Below are 19,446 nucleotides of genomic sequence, written 5' to 3' on the forward strand. Positions count from 1 at the left end.
TTCTTATTATTGGTGTCCTTGAGTAGTGGTTTCTTTGCAGCAATTCGACCATGAGGGCCTGATTCAACACAGTCTCCTCTGAACAGTGGATGTTGAGATGTGTCTGTTACTTGAACTCTGTGAACCATTTATCTGGAGGCTCGTAACTCTAATGAACTTATCCTCTGCAGCAGAGGTAACTCTGGGTCTTCCTTTCCTGTGGCGGTCTTCACAAGGGCCAGTTTCATCACAGGGCTTGATGGTTTTTGAGACTGCACTTATAAAATGTTCTGCATTGACTGACCTTCATGTCTTAAAGTAATGATGGATTGTCGTTTCTCTTTGCTTATTTAAGCTGTTCCTGCCATAATATGGACTTGGTCATTTGCCAAATAGGGCTATCTTCTGTATACCACCCCTACCTTGTCACAACACAACTGATTGGCACAAACGCATTAAGGAAAGAAATTCCACAAATTAACAAGGCACACCTGTTAATTGAAATGCATTCCAGGTGACTACCTCATGAAGCTGATTGAGCGAATGCCAAGAGTGTATAAAGCTGTCATCAAGGCAAAGGGTGACTACTTTGAAGAATTTAAAATATTTAGATTTGTTTAACACTTTTTTAATTACTACATGATTCCATGTGTTATTTCAGTTTTGGTGTCTTCACTATTAAAATAAAGAAAAGCCCTTGAATGAATACGTGTTCAAACTTTGACTGGTACTGTATATACAAAACATTTAAACACCCAACTATTGACAGATAACAATAAGGGCTTTAAAACAGTCAAAATAGTAGGTCTATGTGTTTTTCTCCATTTGATACCCAAAACCCAAACCTGTATGAGTTTTCACGTTATTTTATTAAGTGACAGTGTGTGATGAGTAGCCTACCCTTTGGTTTTATTCAGGGGACTATATGGACGTTCAGTGTTGCAGATAGACATGTAGATGACTGATGTAAATACCATGACATCATATATTCCGCGCATATCTATGTGCAACGTTTACGCCCCTCTGAGGAAGTGCCTTGCTACAAAATAACAATCAAGCCATTGAACAGAAAATATACATTAATAACAATAACACAAAGGCCCCTACCTTGTTCATTCCATTTCCCATGTCTCTCGCAGACGACAAAAATGAAGTATTTAAAATACAGCTGAGTATTTACGTCTCAATGCAACAACGTAAAATATTGGAAAATAACACGAAGGGGTGCGAGTGATTGCGAAATGGTCGGTCCGTCACTTGTGAGACCACTTTGCTCCCCTGTAGTTCAACAACATGGGTGTATTTTAACCGCTTTGTCTACATTGCTTCACAAGACAATCGCCATAATGTTGCTCTGTATAACCTTCGCTCCATAATCCTCTTCCGGGTTTCCCCCTAGAAAAGATATCATTGGTACATGGGATCGTAATGCAGCCCAGTCCGCGCGGGTTTCGTGACATTAGACCCGTTAAGGATTATCATCAATTCATCCAGTACTACTTATTTGTACTATGTCCTAAATAAATGCATTTGAAGTATCGAATAGCCTATGCTTTTTAATTCATGTAAACCCCCACATGCCTGCCATAGCCTAATCCAGGACTACAGCGTGGTTTCCTTAAAAATGTCAACTAAAAACATGGTGCTAGTACGATATTCACACAATTAGATAAGAGGCGGGAAAAGGCTTGCCAGGTTTCAAAATAGGGAAAATCCATGGATGTGGATATATATCACACCTATGCTGTTTATGCTGTTCCGTGTACTAGTAAGCCCTACATATTATTGACATGTAGGGCCTACTCCTCCAGTGGCATTTAACCCTCCACCACATGGTAGATATAACAGCAAAGGGGAGACATACTATTGGGTAAACATAGGAACTTTTATTTTGCTCTATAATACATGATGACCTTAAGAGGAAGAGACCTTCCAAAACGTATTGACTGAGGTAATGTGGACAATAGATAAATACAGACAAGTAATTGGTATGTTTGTACGTTTGTTGGTGTCATGGTATGTAATGTGGTCCTCTGGATGGTTGGTTTACTTCTTCCATTCCTTGTTCTCATAGTCCCATTTGGCTGAGAAGCCCTCCACCGGGTTGATCCTCATGTCCAGCATCCTCTGCACCTCCTTCTCTTTCCATTCTGACTCAAAGGTGGGGGGGACAGGTCCGTACACTGCAGCGAGACAGACAGCTTGTTAGGCTCTGCCTCAAAATTCACCCATGAACATATATTCTTTAATAGTCTGTATTGAACATTTATCTACCAAGGTAATCATTAAGGAGAACATTGTTTTACAAAAGCAACCTGGTTGCTTGTCTGTTATAACAATTATGGTTGAGGCAATACAATAGGAGAGAAGACACGTAACCTATTTATTTGAAGGGGCACTGATGGCCAAATACAATATTTGAGTTATGTCATAAATAACATCTTGTATATCTATCTCATTGAGAAAGAATGCTGACTTATGGCTTTTAACAGGTGGGTGGAAAAACCATGAACCTCAATGTACACCAAACAAAAATATAAACACAGCATGTAAAAAGTTTGGTTCCATGTTTCATGAGCTGAAATAAAATATCCCAGAAATGTTGTACAAAAATATTTTTTTGCTCAAATCTTGTGCATAAATTTGTTAACAGCCCTATTAGTGAGTATTTCTCCTTTGCCAAGATCATCCCTCCACCCGACAGGTGTGGCATATCAAGAAGCTGATCAAAGAGCATGATCATTAAACAGGTGCACCTTTTGCTGGGGGACAATAAAAGGCCACTAAAATGCGCAGTTGTGTCACAACATAATGCCACAGATGTCTCAAGTTGAGGGAGCCTGCAATTGGCATGCTGACTGTAGGAAGGTCCAACAGAGCTGTTGCTAGAGAATGGAATGTTAATTTATCCACCATAAGCTGCCTCCAACGTTGTTTTCGAGAATTTGTCAGTACGTCCAACCGGCCTCACAACCACAGACCATGTGTTACCACGCCAGCCCAGGACCTTCACATGCGGCTTCTTCACCTGCAGGATCGTCTGAGGGTGGGTGGGGATGCTGAGGAGTAATTCTGTCTGGAATAAAGCTCTTTTCTTGGGAAAAACTCATTCTGATTGGCTGGGCCTGGGTCCCCAGTGAGTGGGCCTATGCCCTCCAAGGCCCACCCATGGCTGCACCCCTACCCAGTCATGCGAAATCCATAGATTAGGGCCCAAGTTATTTATTTCAATTGACTAATTTCCTTATTTGAACTGTAACTCAGTCATATCTTTGAAATTGTTGCATTGATATTTTTTCAGGATATTACAACTGAATGAATGATCACAGACTCCCTCCACAATAAATGTTCCCATTCCTTTTCTTATTAGAAGACATACCAAACTTCCTCTGCCATAGGACAACCAGTCCTGTCATGCCAATAAAGAAGAACATTCCTGCGATAACCGATTTCCACTCCTTTGTGCCCTCGTTCATCTCTGCGAAGCTCTGCTTGAAGCTAATACGGTACACTGTTGGTAAAGAGAAAATGCAAGACCTTGGTTAAATAACAATTTAACACAGCCTAGCCTCTCTCCTTACAAGCACGATTCAATATGCATCTAGATACATGGGCTCCGATACAGGAATGATATTTTTAGTTTGAAACGATTTGACGCAATTCAATTTAATTAGTGGAATGAATCAATGCGATTAACAATGATGGCATGAACGCATTAATTTTCCATTCTAAATTAATATCTGATAGTGATGGAGCTCAGGAGCTGAGTTGGATCTGTCTGAGCTGACTTCTCTGAGCGAATGAACCATGGCTTGTCGTTGCTGTATGATAGAAAAGTATTTCTGCCGTGTGTGTGTGTAATGTAATGTGTGAGTTGATCCATAGGGCAGACTGAGCATCTACCACTAGCAGATTAGGGGCGCAATTTATGTTTTGTCCCCACACTGCTATAACTTGTCATATACATTGAGCTAGTAAAATGTATATATTTATCTTAAGAAATTAGCTTTGACATACATAGCCAATTAATATAAACACAGCTTTGGATTTTACCTGCCTCAAAAGTGAATGGTTTTGACCATTTGGAACCAGAGGTGATCTATTCTCCCATTCTGACCAGTGCGGCTGGAGAAAATGATTGCGGTCCTTGTTATGAAATTACACCTTTACCCTGTTCATGTAAAAATGACCAAATCCAAACAGAACTAACAAAAATATTTTGTACGGTGAACCTGGCAATCGAAAAAACCCAAATCAGCAGTTAGATGTGCAATCAGCAAGATGTGAGTTATGTCCACTCCGGTAGCCCACAGAGCTCCACCAGTAAAATTATTTTATACAGCGCATTTGGTAACACAAACCAGGTTTCCATCCAACCTGTTAATGCAAGTAAAGTACCTGTTGGAACCCCAAAAAATGTATGCAATTCCTGATGGAAAATTTGTCAGTAAACTTTCCAAATGTCAACAAAACACGCTAGACAAGGTGGGATCCTTTAGTGTCTGTAAACTAATTATGCTTGACATGTCAGTGAAAACGCTTTAATGAACAAATATTGATATAATAACCATCATATCGAAGTAAACTTGGAGTCACGCGATGACGTGTGATCCTCCCACATTAGGAAAACTAGCAGTTTATTAGGATACAGGTGAAATAAGTTCTGATGAACTTCACAGGGTGGTGAAAGTGCAGGTGATGAGCGTGATGCTCTTTTCCAATAAATAAAAGGTCTTATTCTGGTGACATGATCGTTGACTCTTGGCTGCCGTACCAAGAATAATCCTTCTTTTGTCCATAATAATCTAATGTAGGCTATACCCACACTGTGTCTGTGACCTGATGGCTACAGCGCACGTGCCAATACCAGAGTGGGCACACGTGCTATATAACGCAACATTTTTTGTGAGAAAACCATCAGTAGAGATGCAGTGGAAACCCACTTAACTTGTATTTTCTATTCGGTACATGGGAATTGAACCGCCTTTAATCCTCAACAAGTCAATTTAATGTAAAAATTTAAGAAAATGTGCATATTGTTTTTATGCAGATTTGAGAATATTCGCATGACAATCTGTCACCAATTGGACGGAAGCCTAGCTAAATGACATCGGTTGTCCCTCAATAAAACCTATTTAATATTGCGAAAGCCAGTTTAAAAACATCGTAATGCTGAAGGTGCTGTGCAGATGTTGCCTACGAATATTAGAACAGGGATATGGTAGCCCTAGCTCTCGTTGGCGCGAGCAGCTGCGTCTCCTGCACTGCACAGTTATCTGACTTGTAGATCAATATCACATGCAGATACATGAAAAGAAGTTTGATAGGCTGAAGGAGAGGACGCATCAATTCAAACAAATTAGGTATTTTCAGAATAAGGCAACAAAAATAGCATAATAAACATTAGTGAACTGGCGATTTGTAACATTTTCATTGGTTCTTACCGATGCATGCTACATAGGATCGGTTTGTGCTCCCACGGACAGATGCACTCACATCTTAAACATTTGAACCGGGGACTGACGCGTATTGGTGAATCGTGTAACTCTGTGTTGTTGTCTGTGTCACACTGCTATGCTTTATCTTGGCCAGGTCGCAGTTGCAAATGAGAACTTGTTCTCAACTAGCCTACCTGGTTAAAAAAAATATCCCTATTAACAGAACAGATAGGCAAACAATACTTGTCTTGTTTTGAGTAAGCAACAAAACTGACAAATGTCAAGTATTCAACAACAAAGGTAAAAACCACTTACATGCAATCTTCTCCTCATTGGAGAGTGTGGCCCAGGAGCCCTTCTCCTTCTCCTTTAAGGACTTCTGCACTGCACTCAGCTCTGTCACAAACTGGACGTCTGGGAGGGGGTTCTCCCGCCTGTCAAAGTAGGCTGGGAGAGCGTAGTCGTCTACCTTGGCAACACCTGCAGGAAACTCACCATGTTACTACATAGGACTGACACACACAACCAATACATGTATTCAAACCTGCATGGGACCTGCATAGCAAATATGTGAATACGCGAATACATACTGTGTGCCTTTGGGAGCCGCATAACTGCCTTTTCAGTTTACCTAAAAAAACTTAAATATCTTATTCTACAATAAGCTGGTATTGTCTGATTACTGTACATCTCCAAACCATGCTGGTGGTGGTGTATTTTATCCATTGTTTACATTTGTTTGTGTGCCAACGTTTTAGTGGTAGGTACAGAGGATTGTTTTAAAGGTCCATACCATGAAGGTCAAGTATGTGGTGTGTGCTGCCAACAGTCACTCACCATGTCCCCCACGTACACAGATTGATGTGGAAATGGCACGTTTGCCAACAAGGCTAAGGGCTCTGGTGGCCAGCATTCTGAAAGAAAATAACATGCATGAGAAAACCCTTGATGAAAAATGAATATAGCTAGTTACTACTGTAACAAAACATTACTGACCAACGAATCACAAAGAAGTTATTCTGATGACATGAAACTATAGCCTTAGGCTAGCCATTAGATCTTTGTAAAATAGTGTGGTTAGTTTTATTCTTAGTCAATTAAATTTATAGAAAAATAGCAACTGTTCAACAAGAATTTATGAAACTGCACACATCCCTAATCTGACATTTAGCAACTAGTTATGGTCACTGCTCAAGCACACATAACTAGCAACCAGTTTTTGTAACAAATAAAATCTAGTTAACAGAACTGTCAAAAAAGAGGAACAACTAGCTGGCTACGTTAACCTAGATAAAGTTACCCAGCTAAAATGTCTATGCTAAAAAGTTGCCTAGCAAACTAAATATAGCTTGCCATATTTCGATTTAGCCATCCATCTGCAAAGGACGTTTCAATGGTAACAAACAGGCTAATAGATGGCGAGCGTCTATGTTGAAAATATTGAGTTATATTCAAACTAGGCAAACGTAAACTGAACTGGGACCTGGGTTTGTGGAGGGGATGAATATGATGAGATTTCCTCCGACGCCCAGGATCCTTCAGTTCAAAGTCCCATTAGCCGGCTCTGCAAATGTTATGTCAAAATGCATTCTGGACTCATCAAAATGTAGTTTCGCAGAACTACTATCGTTATTACTGATGTTATGCATGGCACGCACTTTCAAAAAAAGGTAAACAAAAGTTATTTTACTTTGACCTTTTTTGGAAGTACAAACCATGTGTAACGACAGTAATGACAATAGTTTCTCTATGAAACTACATATATTGTTGAGTACCGAACATTTTGACATAACATTTGCAGAACTGGCTAATGGGACTTTGAATTGAGGGATCTGATCATCACATCAAGCCCAGGTACTGGTTTAAACCAATGACGTATTGCTGATTCTATGGCTGCAGTCCAAACACTTCAAATCAAATGTATTTATAAAGCCCTTTTTACATCAGCCGATGTCAAAGTGCTATATAGAAACCAAGCTTAAAACCCCACACAGCAAGCAACGCAGATGTAAAAGACACACACTATCCCCTCAAATATTAAGTGGAGACGTATCATGATGTCCGACGAGTATACACTTGCAGGGCAAGGAATGATTTTTAAATCGACCACCTTTGCCCGGATATCGTCACTCGTTCATCCTGCAATGATTGTGTTTTCAGCCACCGGTAGCTTTATATGCACTAGTCAATTATGAGTATGTCTACTTATATTAACTATATAAGTACTCATACACACCTACTGTATGGTAGCTAGCAAATTAATTAGCTAACTAACGTTAGCTTGCCTAGCAAGTACTTCCGGTTCCGGGTTGGAGCGAGCGGTCGCATTTACGCTTCGGTCCGCAGGTAGTATAACTTTTCATTACATTTTCATTACATTTCATTATAGTACAACGGTTTGATTTGTCTAATCTTAGCAACTTCTTCTTAGCTAGCTACATAGCAGTCTTTGTATCAAAGATAATTGCGTAATTATCGTATTTCGTCGTCCTAACGTATCTGCCCAGCAGCTAGCTAACGTCCACTAGCACTGTAGAAACTATTACACTCAACGACTCGATTAGTGTAGTGTTAGCTAGATACATAGTTGTCTTTGCTGTCTTCGTATCCAAGGTAATTGTGTAGTTTAGAGTGTGTAGACTTAGAGTGATTATCTTAATTTACCGAGGTTAGCTAGCCAGCTACTTGTCGTCCTTAACGTAGGAGTTACTGCTAGCTAGCTAGCCAACAGCTAGCCAACGTCTTCCGATTTGAACTTCAACAACCCGGTCAACATTCCGCCTCGCTCCACAGGTAGTATCACATTTTCATTTCACTTCATTACAGTACAACGGTTTGATTTGTTTGATCGTAGCTAGCTAGCTACATAGCCGTCTTTGTATCTAAGACAATTGTGTAGTCTGGAGCGATTTTCTAGGTTAGCTAGCCAGCTATTGTCGTTCTTTTAACGTAACGTTACGTAATCAACACTGCTAGCTAGCCAGCTAGCCCCCGAATAGCAGCACTGTAGAAACTATTACACTCGACGGAACGACTTGATTAGTGTAGTGTCAACAACGTAGCCACTGCCAGCTAGCCTACTCCAGCAGTACTGTATCATTTCAATCATTTTAGCCAATAAGATTCTTGCTACGTAAGCTTAACGTTCTGAACATTCGATAAGTGTAGTCCACTTGTCATTCCAATCTCCTTTGCATTAGCGTAGCCTCTTCTGTAGCCTGTCAACTATGTGTCTATCTATCCCTGTTCTCTCCTCTCTGCACAGACCATACAAACGCTCCACACCGCGTGGCCGCGGCCACCCTAATCTGGTGGTCCCAGCGCGCACGACCCACGTGGAGTTCCAGGTCTCCGGTAGCCTCTGGAACTGCCGATCTGCGGCCAACAAGGCAGAGTTCATCTCAGGCTATGCCTCCCTCCAGTCCCTCGACTTCTTGGCACTGACGGAAACATGGATCACCACAGACAACACTGCTACTCCTACTGCTCCCTCTTCGTCCGCAAACGTGTTCTCGCACACCCCGAGAGCTTCTGGTCAGCGGGGTGGTGGCACCGGGATCCTCATCTCTCCCAAGTGGTCATTCTCTCTTTCTCCCCTTACCCATCTGTCTATCGCCTCCTTTGAATTCCATGCTGTCACAGTTACCAGCCCTTTCAAGCTTAACATCCTTATTATTTATCGCCCTCCAGGTTCCCTCGGAGAATTCATCAATGAGCTTGATGCCTTGATAAGCTCCTTTCCTGAGGACGGCTCACCTCTCACAGTCCTGGGCGACTTTAACCTCCCCACGTCTACCTTTGACTCATTCCTCTCTGCCTCCTTCTTTCCACTCCTCTCCTCTTTCGACCTCACCCTATCACCTTCCCCCCCTACTCACAAGGCAGGCAATACGCTCGACCTCATCTTTACTAGATGCTGTTCTTCCACTAACCTCATTGCAACTCCCCTCCAAGTCTCCGACCACTACCTTGTATCCTTTTCCCTCTCGCTCTCATCCAACACTTCCCACACTGCCCCTACTCGGATGGTATCGCGCCGTCCCAACCTTCGCTCTCTCTCCCCCGCTACTCTCTCCTCTTCCATCCTATCATCTCTTCCCTCTGCTCATACCTTCTCCAACCTATCTCCTGATTCTGCCTCCTCAACCCTCCTCTCTTCCCTTTCTGCATCCTTTGACTCTCTATGTCCCCTATCCTCCAGGCCGGCTCGGTCCTCCCCTCCCGCTCCGTGGCTCGACGACTCATTGCGAGCTCACAGAACAGTGCTCCGGGCAGCCGAGCGGAAATGGAGGAAAACTCGCCTCCCTCGCCTCCCTGCGGACCTGGCATCCTTTCACTCCCTCCTCTCTACATTTTCCTCCTCTGTCTCTGCTGCTAAAGCCACTTTCTTCCACTCTAAATTCCAAGCATCTGCCTCTAACCCTAGGAAGCTCTTTGCCACCTTCTCCTCCCTCCTGAATCCTCCTCCCCCCCCCCTCCTCCCTCTCTGCAGATGACTTCGTCAACCATTTTGAAAAGAAGGTCGACGACATCCGATCCTCGTTTGCTAAGTCAAACGACACCGCTGGTTCTGATCACACTGCCCTACCCTGTGCTCTGACCTCTTTCTCCCCTCTCTCTCCAGATGAAATCTCGCTTCTTGTGACGGCCGGCCGCCCAACAACCTGCCCGCTTGACCCTATCCCCTCCTCTCTTCTCCAGACCATTTCCGGAGACCTTCTCCCTTACCTCACCTCGCTCATCAACTCATCCCTGACCGCTGGCTACGTCCCTTCTACAAGAGAGCGAGAGTTGCACCCCTTCTGAAAAAACCTACACTCGATCCCTCCGATGTCAACAACTACAGACCAGTATCCCTTCTTTCTTTTCTCTCCAAAACTCTTGAACGTGCCGTCCTTGGCCAGCTCTCCCGCTATCTCTCAGAATGACCTTCTTGATCCAAATCAGTCAGGTTTCAAGACTAGTCATTCAACTGAGACTGCTCTTCTCTGTATCACGGAGGCGCTCCGCACTGCTAAAGCTAACTCTCTCTCCTCTGCTCTCATCCTTCTAGACCTATCGGCTGCCTTCGACACTGTGAACCATCAGATCCTCCTCTCCACCCTCTCCGAGTTGGGCATCTCCGGTGCGGCCCACGCTTGGATTGCGTCCTACCTGACAGGTCGCTCCTACCAGGTGGCGTGGCGAGAATCTGTCTCCTCGCCACGCGCTCTCACCACTGGTGTCCCCCAGGGCTCTGTTCTAGGCCCTCTCCTATTCTCGCTATACACCAAGTCACTTGGCTCTGTCATAACCTCACATGGTCTCTCCTATCATTGCTATGCAGACGACACACAATTAATCTTCTCCTTTCCCCCTTCTGATGACCAGGTGGCGAATCGCATCTCTGCATGTCTGGCAGACATATCAGTGTGGATGACGGATCACCACCTCAAGCTGAACCTCGGCAAGACGGAGCTGCTCTTCCTCCCGGGGAAGGACTGCCCGTTCCATGATCTCGCCATCACGGTTGACAACTCCATTGTGTCCTCCTCCCAGAGCGCTAAGAACCTTGGCGTGATCCTGGACAACACCCTGTCGTTCTCAACTAACATCAAGGCGGTGGCCCGTTCCTGTAGGTTCATGCTCTACAACATCCGCAGAGTACGACCCTGCCTCACACAGGAAGCGGCGCAGGTCCTAATCCAGGCACTTGTCATCTCCCGTCTGGATTACTGCAACTCGCTGTTGGCTGGGCTCCCTGCCTGTGCCATTAAACCCCTACAACTCATCCAGAACGCCGCAGCCCGTCTGGTGTTCAACCTTCCCAAGTTCTCTCACGTCACCCCGCTCCTCCGCTCTCTCCACTGGCTTCCAGTTGAAGCTCGCATCCGCTACAAGACCATGGTGCTTGCCTACGGAGCTGTGAGGGGAACGGCACCCCAGTACCTCCAGGCTCTGATCAGGCCCTACACCCAAACAAGGGCACTGCGTTCATCCACCTCTGGCCTGCTCGCCCCCCTACCACTGAGGAAGTACAGTTCCCGCTCAGCCCAGTCAAAACTGTTCGCTGCTCTGGCCCCCCAATGGTGGAACAAACTCCCTCACGACGCCAGGACAGCGGAGTCAATCACCACCTTCCGGAGACACCTGAAACCCCACCTCTTCAAGGAATACCTAGGATAGGATAAAGCAATCCTTCTCACCCCCCCCCCCCCTTAAATGAACTATTGTAAAGTGGCTGTTCCACTGATGTCAGAAGGTGAATTCACCAATTTGTAAGTCGCTCTGGATAAGAGCGTCTGCTAAATGACTTAAATGTAAATGTAGCTGGCAATTTCCAAAAGCTAACCAAACAAAAAGATATGCACTTTTATGTGACGTGTTTGTGCAGTAGTAGCACAATTTCTAACCTTTTTACAATCATTTTTACTTACACTTGTATGTTAACTTCTCCATTGGTTATTCATTTTTGGCGGACTTTTCTTAGCGGATGTACAACCGCAACGTAAGCCCCTCCGCTAAGAAAAGTCAGCCAAAACTTAAAAACATGAATGGAGAAGTGAACATACAAGTGTAAGTAAAAATGATTGTAAAAAGGTTAGAAATTGTGCTACTAATGCACATGACGGCACAAACACGTCTCGTAAAAGTAATGATGTTTTTGTTTGGTTAGCTTTTGGAAATTGTAGAAATGTTCCTTTATCAGAAGTTCCAGCTAGGCAGGCTAACATTAGTTAGCTAATTAATTTGCTAGCTACCATACAGTAGGCGTATATAAAATTATATAGTTAATATAAGTGAACATGCAATCATAATTGACATATAAAGCGCATATAAAGCACCCACAAACTACCGGTGGCTGAAAACAATCATCGCAGGATGAACGAGTGACGAATTTTCGGGCAAGGGCGGTACATTTAAAAATCATTATTCACCAAATACAATCATAAATAATGATTTTTAAATGGACCACCCTTGCCCGAAAATTTGTTTTCGTACCCTACAAAAAGAAATGTAACTGTTTTAAGACGGTTATATGCTCTACTAACAAAAAAGCTGTTAGAATTGTAAGTATAGGCATGTCCCTTAAGGTCCTTGTGTAATTGTAATGTGATATTGTACCCCCTAGCTCGATTGTCCATTGTTTAATCTATGTATGCTTGTGTTCCCTCATGTGCTTTATGTATTGATTTGTTGTTAATAAAATAAAAATATTAAATAAAATAAAAAATCATTTTATTTTTTATGAACAACAAATCAATACAGGAAGTACTTGTGGAAAGAAAAGTAAATATCAATAATATACAAAAGGACAATTGAGCTAGGGGGTACAATACAGCTTTTTTGTATTTTAATTTTGTTAAAATACAGTTCAATTTATTTTTGTAAGGTAATAGAACGTGGTGTTTGCTTGTAAATTTCCATTTGTGAATATGAAACTTGGCCAAAAAAATGATGAAATTAATTACATAAAAATGTTTCAGCTTATTTCTATCATAGGTAAAGAACCCAAGCAGTACATCTCTCCACAATAGTGTAAGATCTTCATAAATGTGTCAATTATAGATCTACTTATGTCTTTCCACAGTTTTCTTACATGAATACAATACCAAAAAAAGATGCAACACTGTTTCTGGGTGGTCATTACAAAAGGAACAATTTGAGTTGATGTTTTCCTTAAAGTTTCACTGGAACTTTGTCAATATTATAATTGCAAACCAACATGAAGTTATGGCCACCAAAAGAAGAGAAGACATGATGAGGAATACAATTCCACATAGAACTTCTTAGGAATTGTTTTATCCAAATGATCTTAAAATTATTATTTAAGGTAGTAAAGTCAAAAATTCAGCCCACCATTCTCATAAGTGTTCATTACAACAGTTTTCCTAATTTAATGGGTATGGTTTCTCCACAAAGTTGAAAAGCATCTGGTCTATCTCCTTGCTTATTTTACCGTCGAGATAGAGCGTCATATGCTTGTCTAGAGATACCTTCAGCCTTGGTTATTAGGACACTTCCTTTTAAAGATACGTCCCTCTGTAGCCATTGATTAAGCTTCTTCTGTTTTTTTAAACAAGAAGCTTAAAATTTAGTAAGCCTCGACTTCTGATCCTTTGTAATGTTTATGCCTAAATATGTAAGTTCATCTTTTACTGGAATACCATAACATGAAGGTGTCACACAATCTGACAGCCATGAGTTCACATTTATTTATGTTAAGATATAGACCAGAAGCTTTGGAAAAGGATTGTATCACATTGATCGATATGGGAATTTGGTTAGCATCTTTCAGAAAAGGTGTATTATTGTCAGCCAGCTGGCTTATAATAATTTATTTACCAGCTATGGAAATACCTTGTACAGGACTATTATTGAAAGAATTTGTATGAAGTTGGGTGATTAATAAAAACAGGTACGTGAGATAAGACAACCTTTTCTAATTCCTCTCTTTAACTCAAATCTAGGTGAGGTGCCATATATCAATTTGATAGAGCTGTTACCATTTGTATAGTCTTAATAGCCGTACAGAAGAAGAAAAAAATCCCAATTTAAAAATCATTCCTTCCTCACCCTGCAAGTGTATACTCGTCAGACATCATGATAGGCCATTGAAAGTGTTCACTTGATATTTGAGGGCTGAGGGAATAGTGTGCCTTTTAAGTGTTTGGACTGCAACCTATGTATTGGTCATTGAGAGACAAAATGTTATGTATTTAAGTATATTTGTTGTTGGACAGTAACATTAGTACTAAACAAATATAATATTAGGAAATTGTTTGCTTCGCTCTCAATGTAAACGTACGCATGAAGGTGTCTAATAGAATTAACGTGTCAAAAACGAATGGCGAAATTAATAAATGCATTTCTATTGCATCCAAAAATCTGTTTTACAATTGAGTACCACCAAGATGACTACACAGTGATCTCAATACAGCGCCCCGTCAGGCATCCGGGGTTTATACACATCATTGGTTCAAACGTTAGTAGCAGGAAGGCTCACACGCAAGCTGACGATGCTAATCATCGCTAACTGACACAAGGTCAAATACATAGCAGACACCCAACATGTAATTCCTTGTGTAATATTCCTGCTCCGGACTAACCTCCACGGTAACATTACAAATGACTATGAGGAGGAATACCCACAAAACATTATACTACATACAGGAAAAGTGCACCTTAACTAACGTTAGCTAGGATGCTAGCCTAGCCAACCATTGCATATTTGCCCCTTGTCTTGTCTGCCTCTTTTCAATGTCAATGTCAATCTCTTCACTCGACTCGTTCGGAAACATTGACAAATCAATTTCAGATAACACACCAGACATGTAGCATGTTTGTCTTAATTAATATATATAGATATGTTCTACGATAGCTGAATATCAAACGTCTAATAATTTAGCAAATTCACCCGCCATCTCTTACTTTTTCTCCTTTCGCCGACGCACCAAACACCATAAAGGAAGTGTGATTAACCGGAAATACGTAGCTGGTGAGGGAAACTGTGGTCGGTGCAAATGTAGTCACACTATTATATACATATTAAAATATATTTGTAAAATAATGTGTATGTGGTGATTCATTTAGCTGTGCAATTGAATTCGAACTTTTACGAAATTAACGTAGAAAACTAGTGTTCATTTGCTACCATGTTGCGCAGCATTGGCATTCTTCCTGTCACGCGGTGTGCCCTGAGATGAACCAAAATGGTGTTTGTGGCCTGCCATATGGTGTGGGATTCATCCCTGGTGTGCGCTACCTTCGTCACGCCAGCAAGAATAAGCAAGACCTAGCAAGAACAAGGCCGTGACCTCAGTGATTTTACTTTACAATAAAAGTTTCGCAATGAAGATGGTGAAAAGTTATACAAATGGTCGAAATTCGTAACATTTTATGAGGACATGTTAGCAGACTTCGAATTTTGTGAAAAAGCAATACAGTTAATCGCCATTATAGCACAAATAATATTATAGCATTCAAATTAATTTTATTTAACCTTTATTTAACTAGGCAAATCAGTTAAGAGCCAATTCTTATTTGCAATGACGGCCTACCAAAATACAAAAGGCCTCCTGCTGGTCACGGGTGCTGGGATTAAAAATAAATTACATTTAAAAATATAGGACAAAATACACGTTACAAGAAGACAGACAACAAAACACTACATAAAGAGAGACCTAAGACAACAACATAGCATGGTAGTGTAACGGAGCGATGGGTAACGATGCTTCGAGGGTGACTGTTGTTGATGTGTGCAGAGGGTCCCTGGTTCGCGCCCGGGTATGGCTGAGAGAACGGTTTAAAATTCTACTGTTACAGTAGCAACACAACATGATAAAAACATGGCAGCAGCACAAAACAGGGTACAAACATTATTGGGCACAGACAACAGCAAGAAGGTAGATACATCACTTAAAGCAGCCACCACTGTCAGTAAGAGTCTTTGAATGAAGAGATTGTGACAAAACTAGTGATGACTAAATAGTTATCATGGTAAGAACAGTAACAAAACATGGTTTATAATGCTACTATAGATACTAATAGTAATAACAATATTAATATAATAATTATAATAATCAACTTTTGAAAACACTTGTAAATACCATTCTTAATTAACCCATTCATATTGAACACTGTTCAGTATGTTTTTCTTTAGTACACAATCTTTTCTACTTAGGAGCACTCAAAGTTTCCAAATCCATAGAGTTTACACCCAGAGGAGTGTCGCTGCTCATTTGGTTGGGCCTTATAGGGTGGCCCATCAACTTAAATAAAACAGATTTTTCATATTGGACATTGGATTTAAATTGATGGGCCACTCTTTAAAGTCCACAAAATCAGCAGTGATGCTCTGGGTGTAAACTCTGGATTTGTAAACTAGAAGTGCTCCTGAGTAGAGTGGAATCCCCTTTTACTGTGACACAATGTACAGATACTTTTATAATGTGCAATAAATGAGTACTCACTTGATGACCATTTGGGCTTTAAAAAACAAACGTCAACAAATAAATTACATGTCGTATATAATTACTTTTAATTATTCCTTGTATGATAAGTAGTATACAATGTATCGATAATTGTGCACATTTTCCATAATTTTCGCCCAAGTTATTCATTCTACAGGGCTGGATTTTTATTATGAATTATTCCAAAAATCCGTGACCCGGAAGTACTTAGTTATTCTTGCCTATTTCACAGCGGTGTGTGTAATATGGTGCCGGTGCAAACCACCAGAAAGAAGCCAAGCAGCGTTCATTTGTAGTAGGATATAACGTTAACGTCGTGACCAACATACAACATTAATGCACTGTAACATTCACGAAAAGTTACCTTTATGTAGGTAGCTAGTTATAAGAGACTCGATTACCGTAGTCAACCTAGCAGAGCGGTCACTGTCTCTATGTTGTATCGGGTATGATATCCGTTGGCTAGCTGTCAAGCTAGCAGTCTCCAGACCATCCTTGTACAATTAGCTAGTTTAGTGTTTATCTCGACATGAGAATGAGTATTAAATTGACAACTCAGGCTTATTGCAAGATGCTTTTGCATGCTGCTAAATATCCCCATTGCGCCGTGAACGGATTACTGGTTGCTGAGAAACAGAAGGAGAAGAAAAAAGACAGCCACTCCACTCCAATCCTCTGTGTGGATTGTATACCACTATTCCACGGCACACTTGCATTGGCACCTATGCTGGAAGTGGCACTTACATTGGTGAGTGAATTGATCGTCTTCATCTTCTATTCACATGTCATATTTCAAAAATGAACACCACTGCATGTTCACCACTGCAAGTTACTGGGCCTGTTGAAGTAGAAGTGCATTAACAGCTGTCAGTCCTGCTGACTTGTCAAGCTAAACTCAACATCATGGTGAAAGAAGTTTCTGATGTTTCAACTTGTACATTGGTGAAGTTTATCAGAAACGTCCTTCACAATGGTGTTGAGTTTAGTCAGCTAGTCAAACAAGCGAATATATTTTTTCTTTCCCCACATCCAGATTGACACGTGGTGTAAAGAGAACAAATATGCCATAGCTGGGTATTACCAGGCCAACGAGCGCACAAAGGACTTCAGGTAACAAGATTTTGATACAGGATCCCTTTCAAGCTCTGTGGAGACTTGTGTTGATATGATACACAATGTACTCTGTCTTCTTTTGACTCCCACAGACCTAACCAGGTTGCTGAAAAAGTTGGGGCCAGGATTGCAGAGAACTTCAGCGAAGCAGCAATGATTATGGTAATCCTCTATTAGCTGTCCAGTATCAGAACTGCCACATTACTGAATTCACACATAAGATCTACACTGACCACTGTATCTCTAATAATGTTGTGTTCCTCAGGTGGACAGCACCAGATTCACCATGGGCTGCTATGAGCCCATATTAGCCATCTATGACCACCATGAAAACAAGTGGAAATGCAGGGACTGTAATGTGTAAGTGTTCCTGAGCTGACCAAATATGTCATGTGGGATAGATATCACAGCTACTGAACAGCCATTTATCCAAAAAGATTTGCAACGACATGGTATACTATGCCAATATCTGTTAGTGAAATAGAACCCAGTGTGGTAGATATTTATTTTACTCTTATCTATCCTGATGCCTAGTTACTTTACCCTGCCTTCATGTACATATCTACCTCAAATACCTCATACCCCTGCACATTGATCTGGTACTTGTACTCCCTGTATATAGCTCCATTCTTGTGTATTTTATTCCTCTTGTGTTACTATTTTATTTTTAAACTGCATTATTGGGAAGGGTTAGTTAGCAAGCATTTCAAGGTGAAGTTTACACCAGTTATATTCGGTGCATGTAACAAATACGATTTGATTTGTGATTCCCGAATGTGGAGCTGAGGTTCTGGAGTGTTGGTTTGTGTGTGTTCCAGGGACAGCTTTGAGGACTGGTGTGAGGCTCAGAAGATCACGTCGGCTCTGCTGGAGGGCAGGTCCTACGAGAGCCTGATCGACTTCGACAATCACCTAGACGACCTCAGGAATGACTGGACCAACCCTGAGATCAACAAGTCTGTCCTGCACCTGTGCTAAGCCTCCCAGCTGAGTGACTGCACTGCACCAGACAAAGACATTGCGGCCAAAACGGCGTTGGACGTGCTAATACTACTGTAGTGCAGGAATGCTGAATGCTAAGGCTTTGTTCCCAGTGAATTGCTCTCACAGGGAAGAGAGCTTTCAGAGCACTGGTCAGTCTATTTTCATGGGCTAGCAGGACACAGGTACCATTGGGATCTTTGTTCCCGTAGTAGGGAGGATCAAGGTGATCAACACCTAGGTGTCATTCAATGCAACGTGTTAATTTTCTTTCTCATTTTTTGAGTACGATTTTTTTATGCTAATAGTTAATGAAGATGTATGCGAAATTCTGAAATGGTAGGGAAACATGAATATCATTTATTTAGACTTATATTGAATACTTTATTCTAGGTTCTTTAGAAATAGTAGTGTTTCAGAGATGATAGACAAATTATTGTTCTGAGATTTGATTTATTGACATATTACAGAATTGTAATCAACAAGAGATGTTATGTTTTTTATTTCACTACCTTAATGTCTATATTCTCAGAACTGTTTCACTCCTGTTCTTATAAGAGATAGCTTAGTATTTATTTGTTAAAGGATGATCTGATTATTCTTTACAGTTTATTTATTTCAGCAAATAAAGTAAGTCACTTGGGATTAAAGCATTTGCTAAATGTCCATATTATTATTGTTGATTCATGAATTATATATTTTGGGTTGGATTAAGATATAAAAGCCTAAATAAAATAATTTGAGGTTTTGATATATTAAACCTTTTTGAAAAAAACATTTGGACTGAATGTACAAATAAAATGTAACTTTTCAGATGTTGTGCATGTTTTGTATGGCTTTTTCTAAAAGCACTCCCTTACTCTAGCGCTGCCCTACATACTTGATGAATCCATAGATCTGAATGAGTTGGGTGTTCAATTTAGGAAGCAGTGTTCCATCACTTTGAGTTGAGACAGCACACCCTTTTTCAATCTTGTCTCATT

General features: G+C 41.2%; 3 protein-coding genes across 6 annotated transcripts in view; 1 reads left to right on the forward strand and 2 right to left on the reverse strand.

Annotated features, from left to right (window-relative positions):
• LOC135549926 (interferon regulatory factor 8-like) overlaps positions 1–1,375 on the reverse strand; it is a 53,099-nt gene extending 51,724 nt beyond the window's left edge. For 2 of the 4 annotated variants that reach the window (XM_064980331.1, XM_064980333.1), the window contains exon 1: positions 1,087–1,375. In XM_064980331.1, the coding sequence (XP_064836403.1) occupies positions 1,087–1,107 (21 nt within the window). In that variant the 5' untranslated portion in view covers positions 1,108–1,375. The remainder of the gene's footprint in view (positions 1–1,086) is intronic. The other 2 variants (XM_064980340.1, XM_064980324.1) reach the window with 1 other exon arrangement.
• Positions 1,376–1,843: 468 nt separating this feature from the next.
• LOC135549946 (cytochrome c oxidase subunit 4 isoform 1, mitochondrial) lies at positions 1,844–14,920 on the reverse strand. The gene is made up of 5 exons (XM_064980352.1): positions 14,829–14,920; positions 6,255–6,331; positions 5,733–5,897; positions 3,359–3,490; positions 1,844–2,162 (listed from the first exon to the last, which is right to left on the reverse strand). Exons 2-5 carry the CDS (start codon positions 6,328–6,330, stop codon positions 2,026–2,028), a joined length of 510 nt encoding a protein of 169 aa, XP_064836424.1. The 5' UTR covers position 6,331; positions 14,829–14,920; the 3' UTR covers positions 1,844–2,025.
• Positions 14,921–16,604: 1,684 nt separating this feature from the next.
• LOC135549961 (ER membrane protein complex subunit 8-like) lies at positions 16,605–19,116 on the forward strand. The gene is made up of 5 exons (XM_064980369.1): positions 16,605–17,117; positions 17,403–17,479; positions 17,575–17,644; positions 17,748–17,842; positions 18,301–19,116. The coding sequence occupies exons 1-5, from the start codon at positions 16,899–16,901 to the stop codon at positions 18,458–18,460; spliced, it is 621 nt and encodes a 206-aa protein (XP_064836441.1). The 5' UTR covers positions 16,605–16,898; the 3' UTR covers positions 18,461–19,116.
• Positions 19,117–19,446: the final 330 nt, after the last annotated feature.

The sequence above is a fragment of the Oncorhynchus masou genome, chromosome 1 (genome assembly GCF_036934945.1).
Source record: "Oncorhynchus masou masou isolate Uvic2021 chromosome 1, UVic_Omas_1.1, whole genome shotgun sequence".
In the NCBI taxonomy this organism is placed as follows: Eukaryota; Metazoa; Chordata; class Actinopteri; order Salmoniformes; family Salmonidae; genus Oncorhynchus; species Oncorhynchus masou.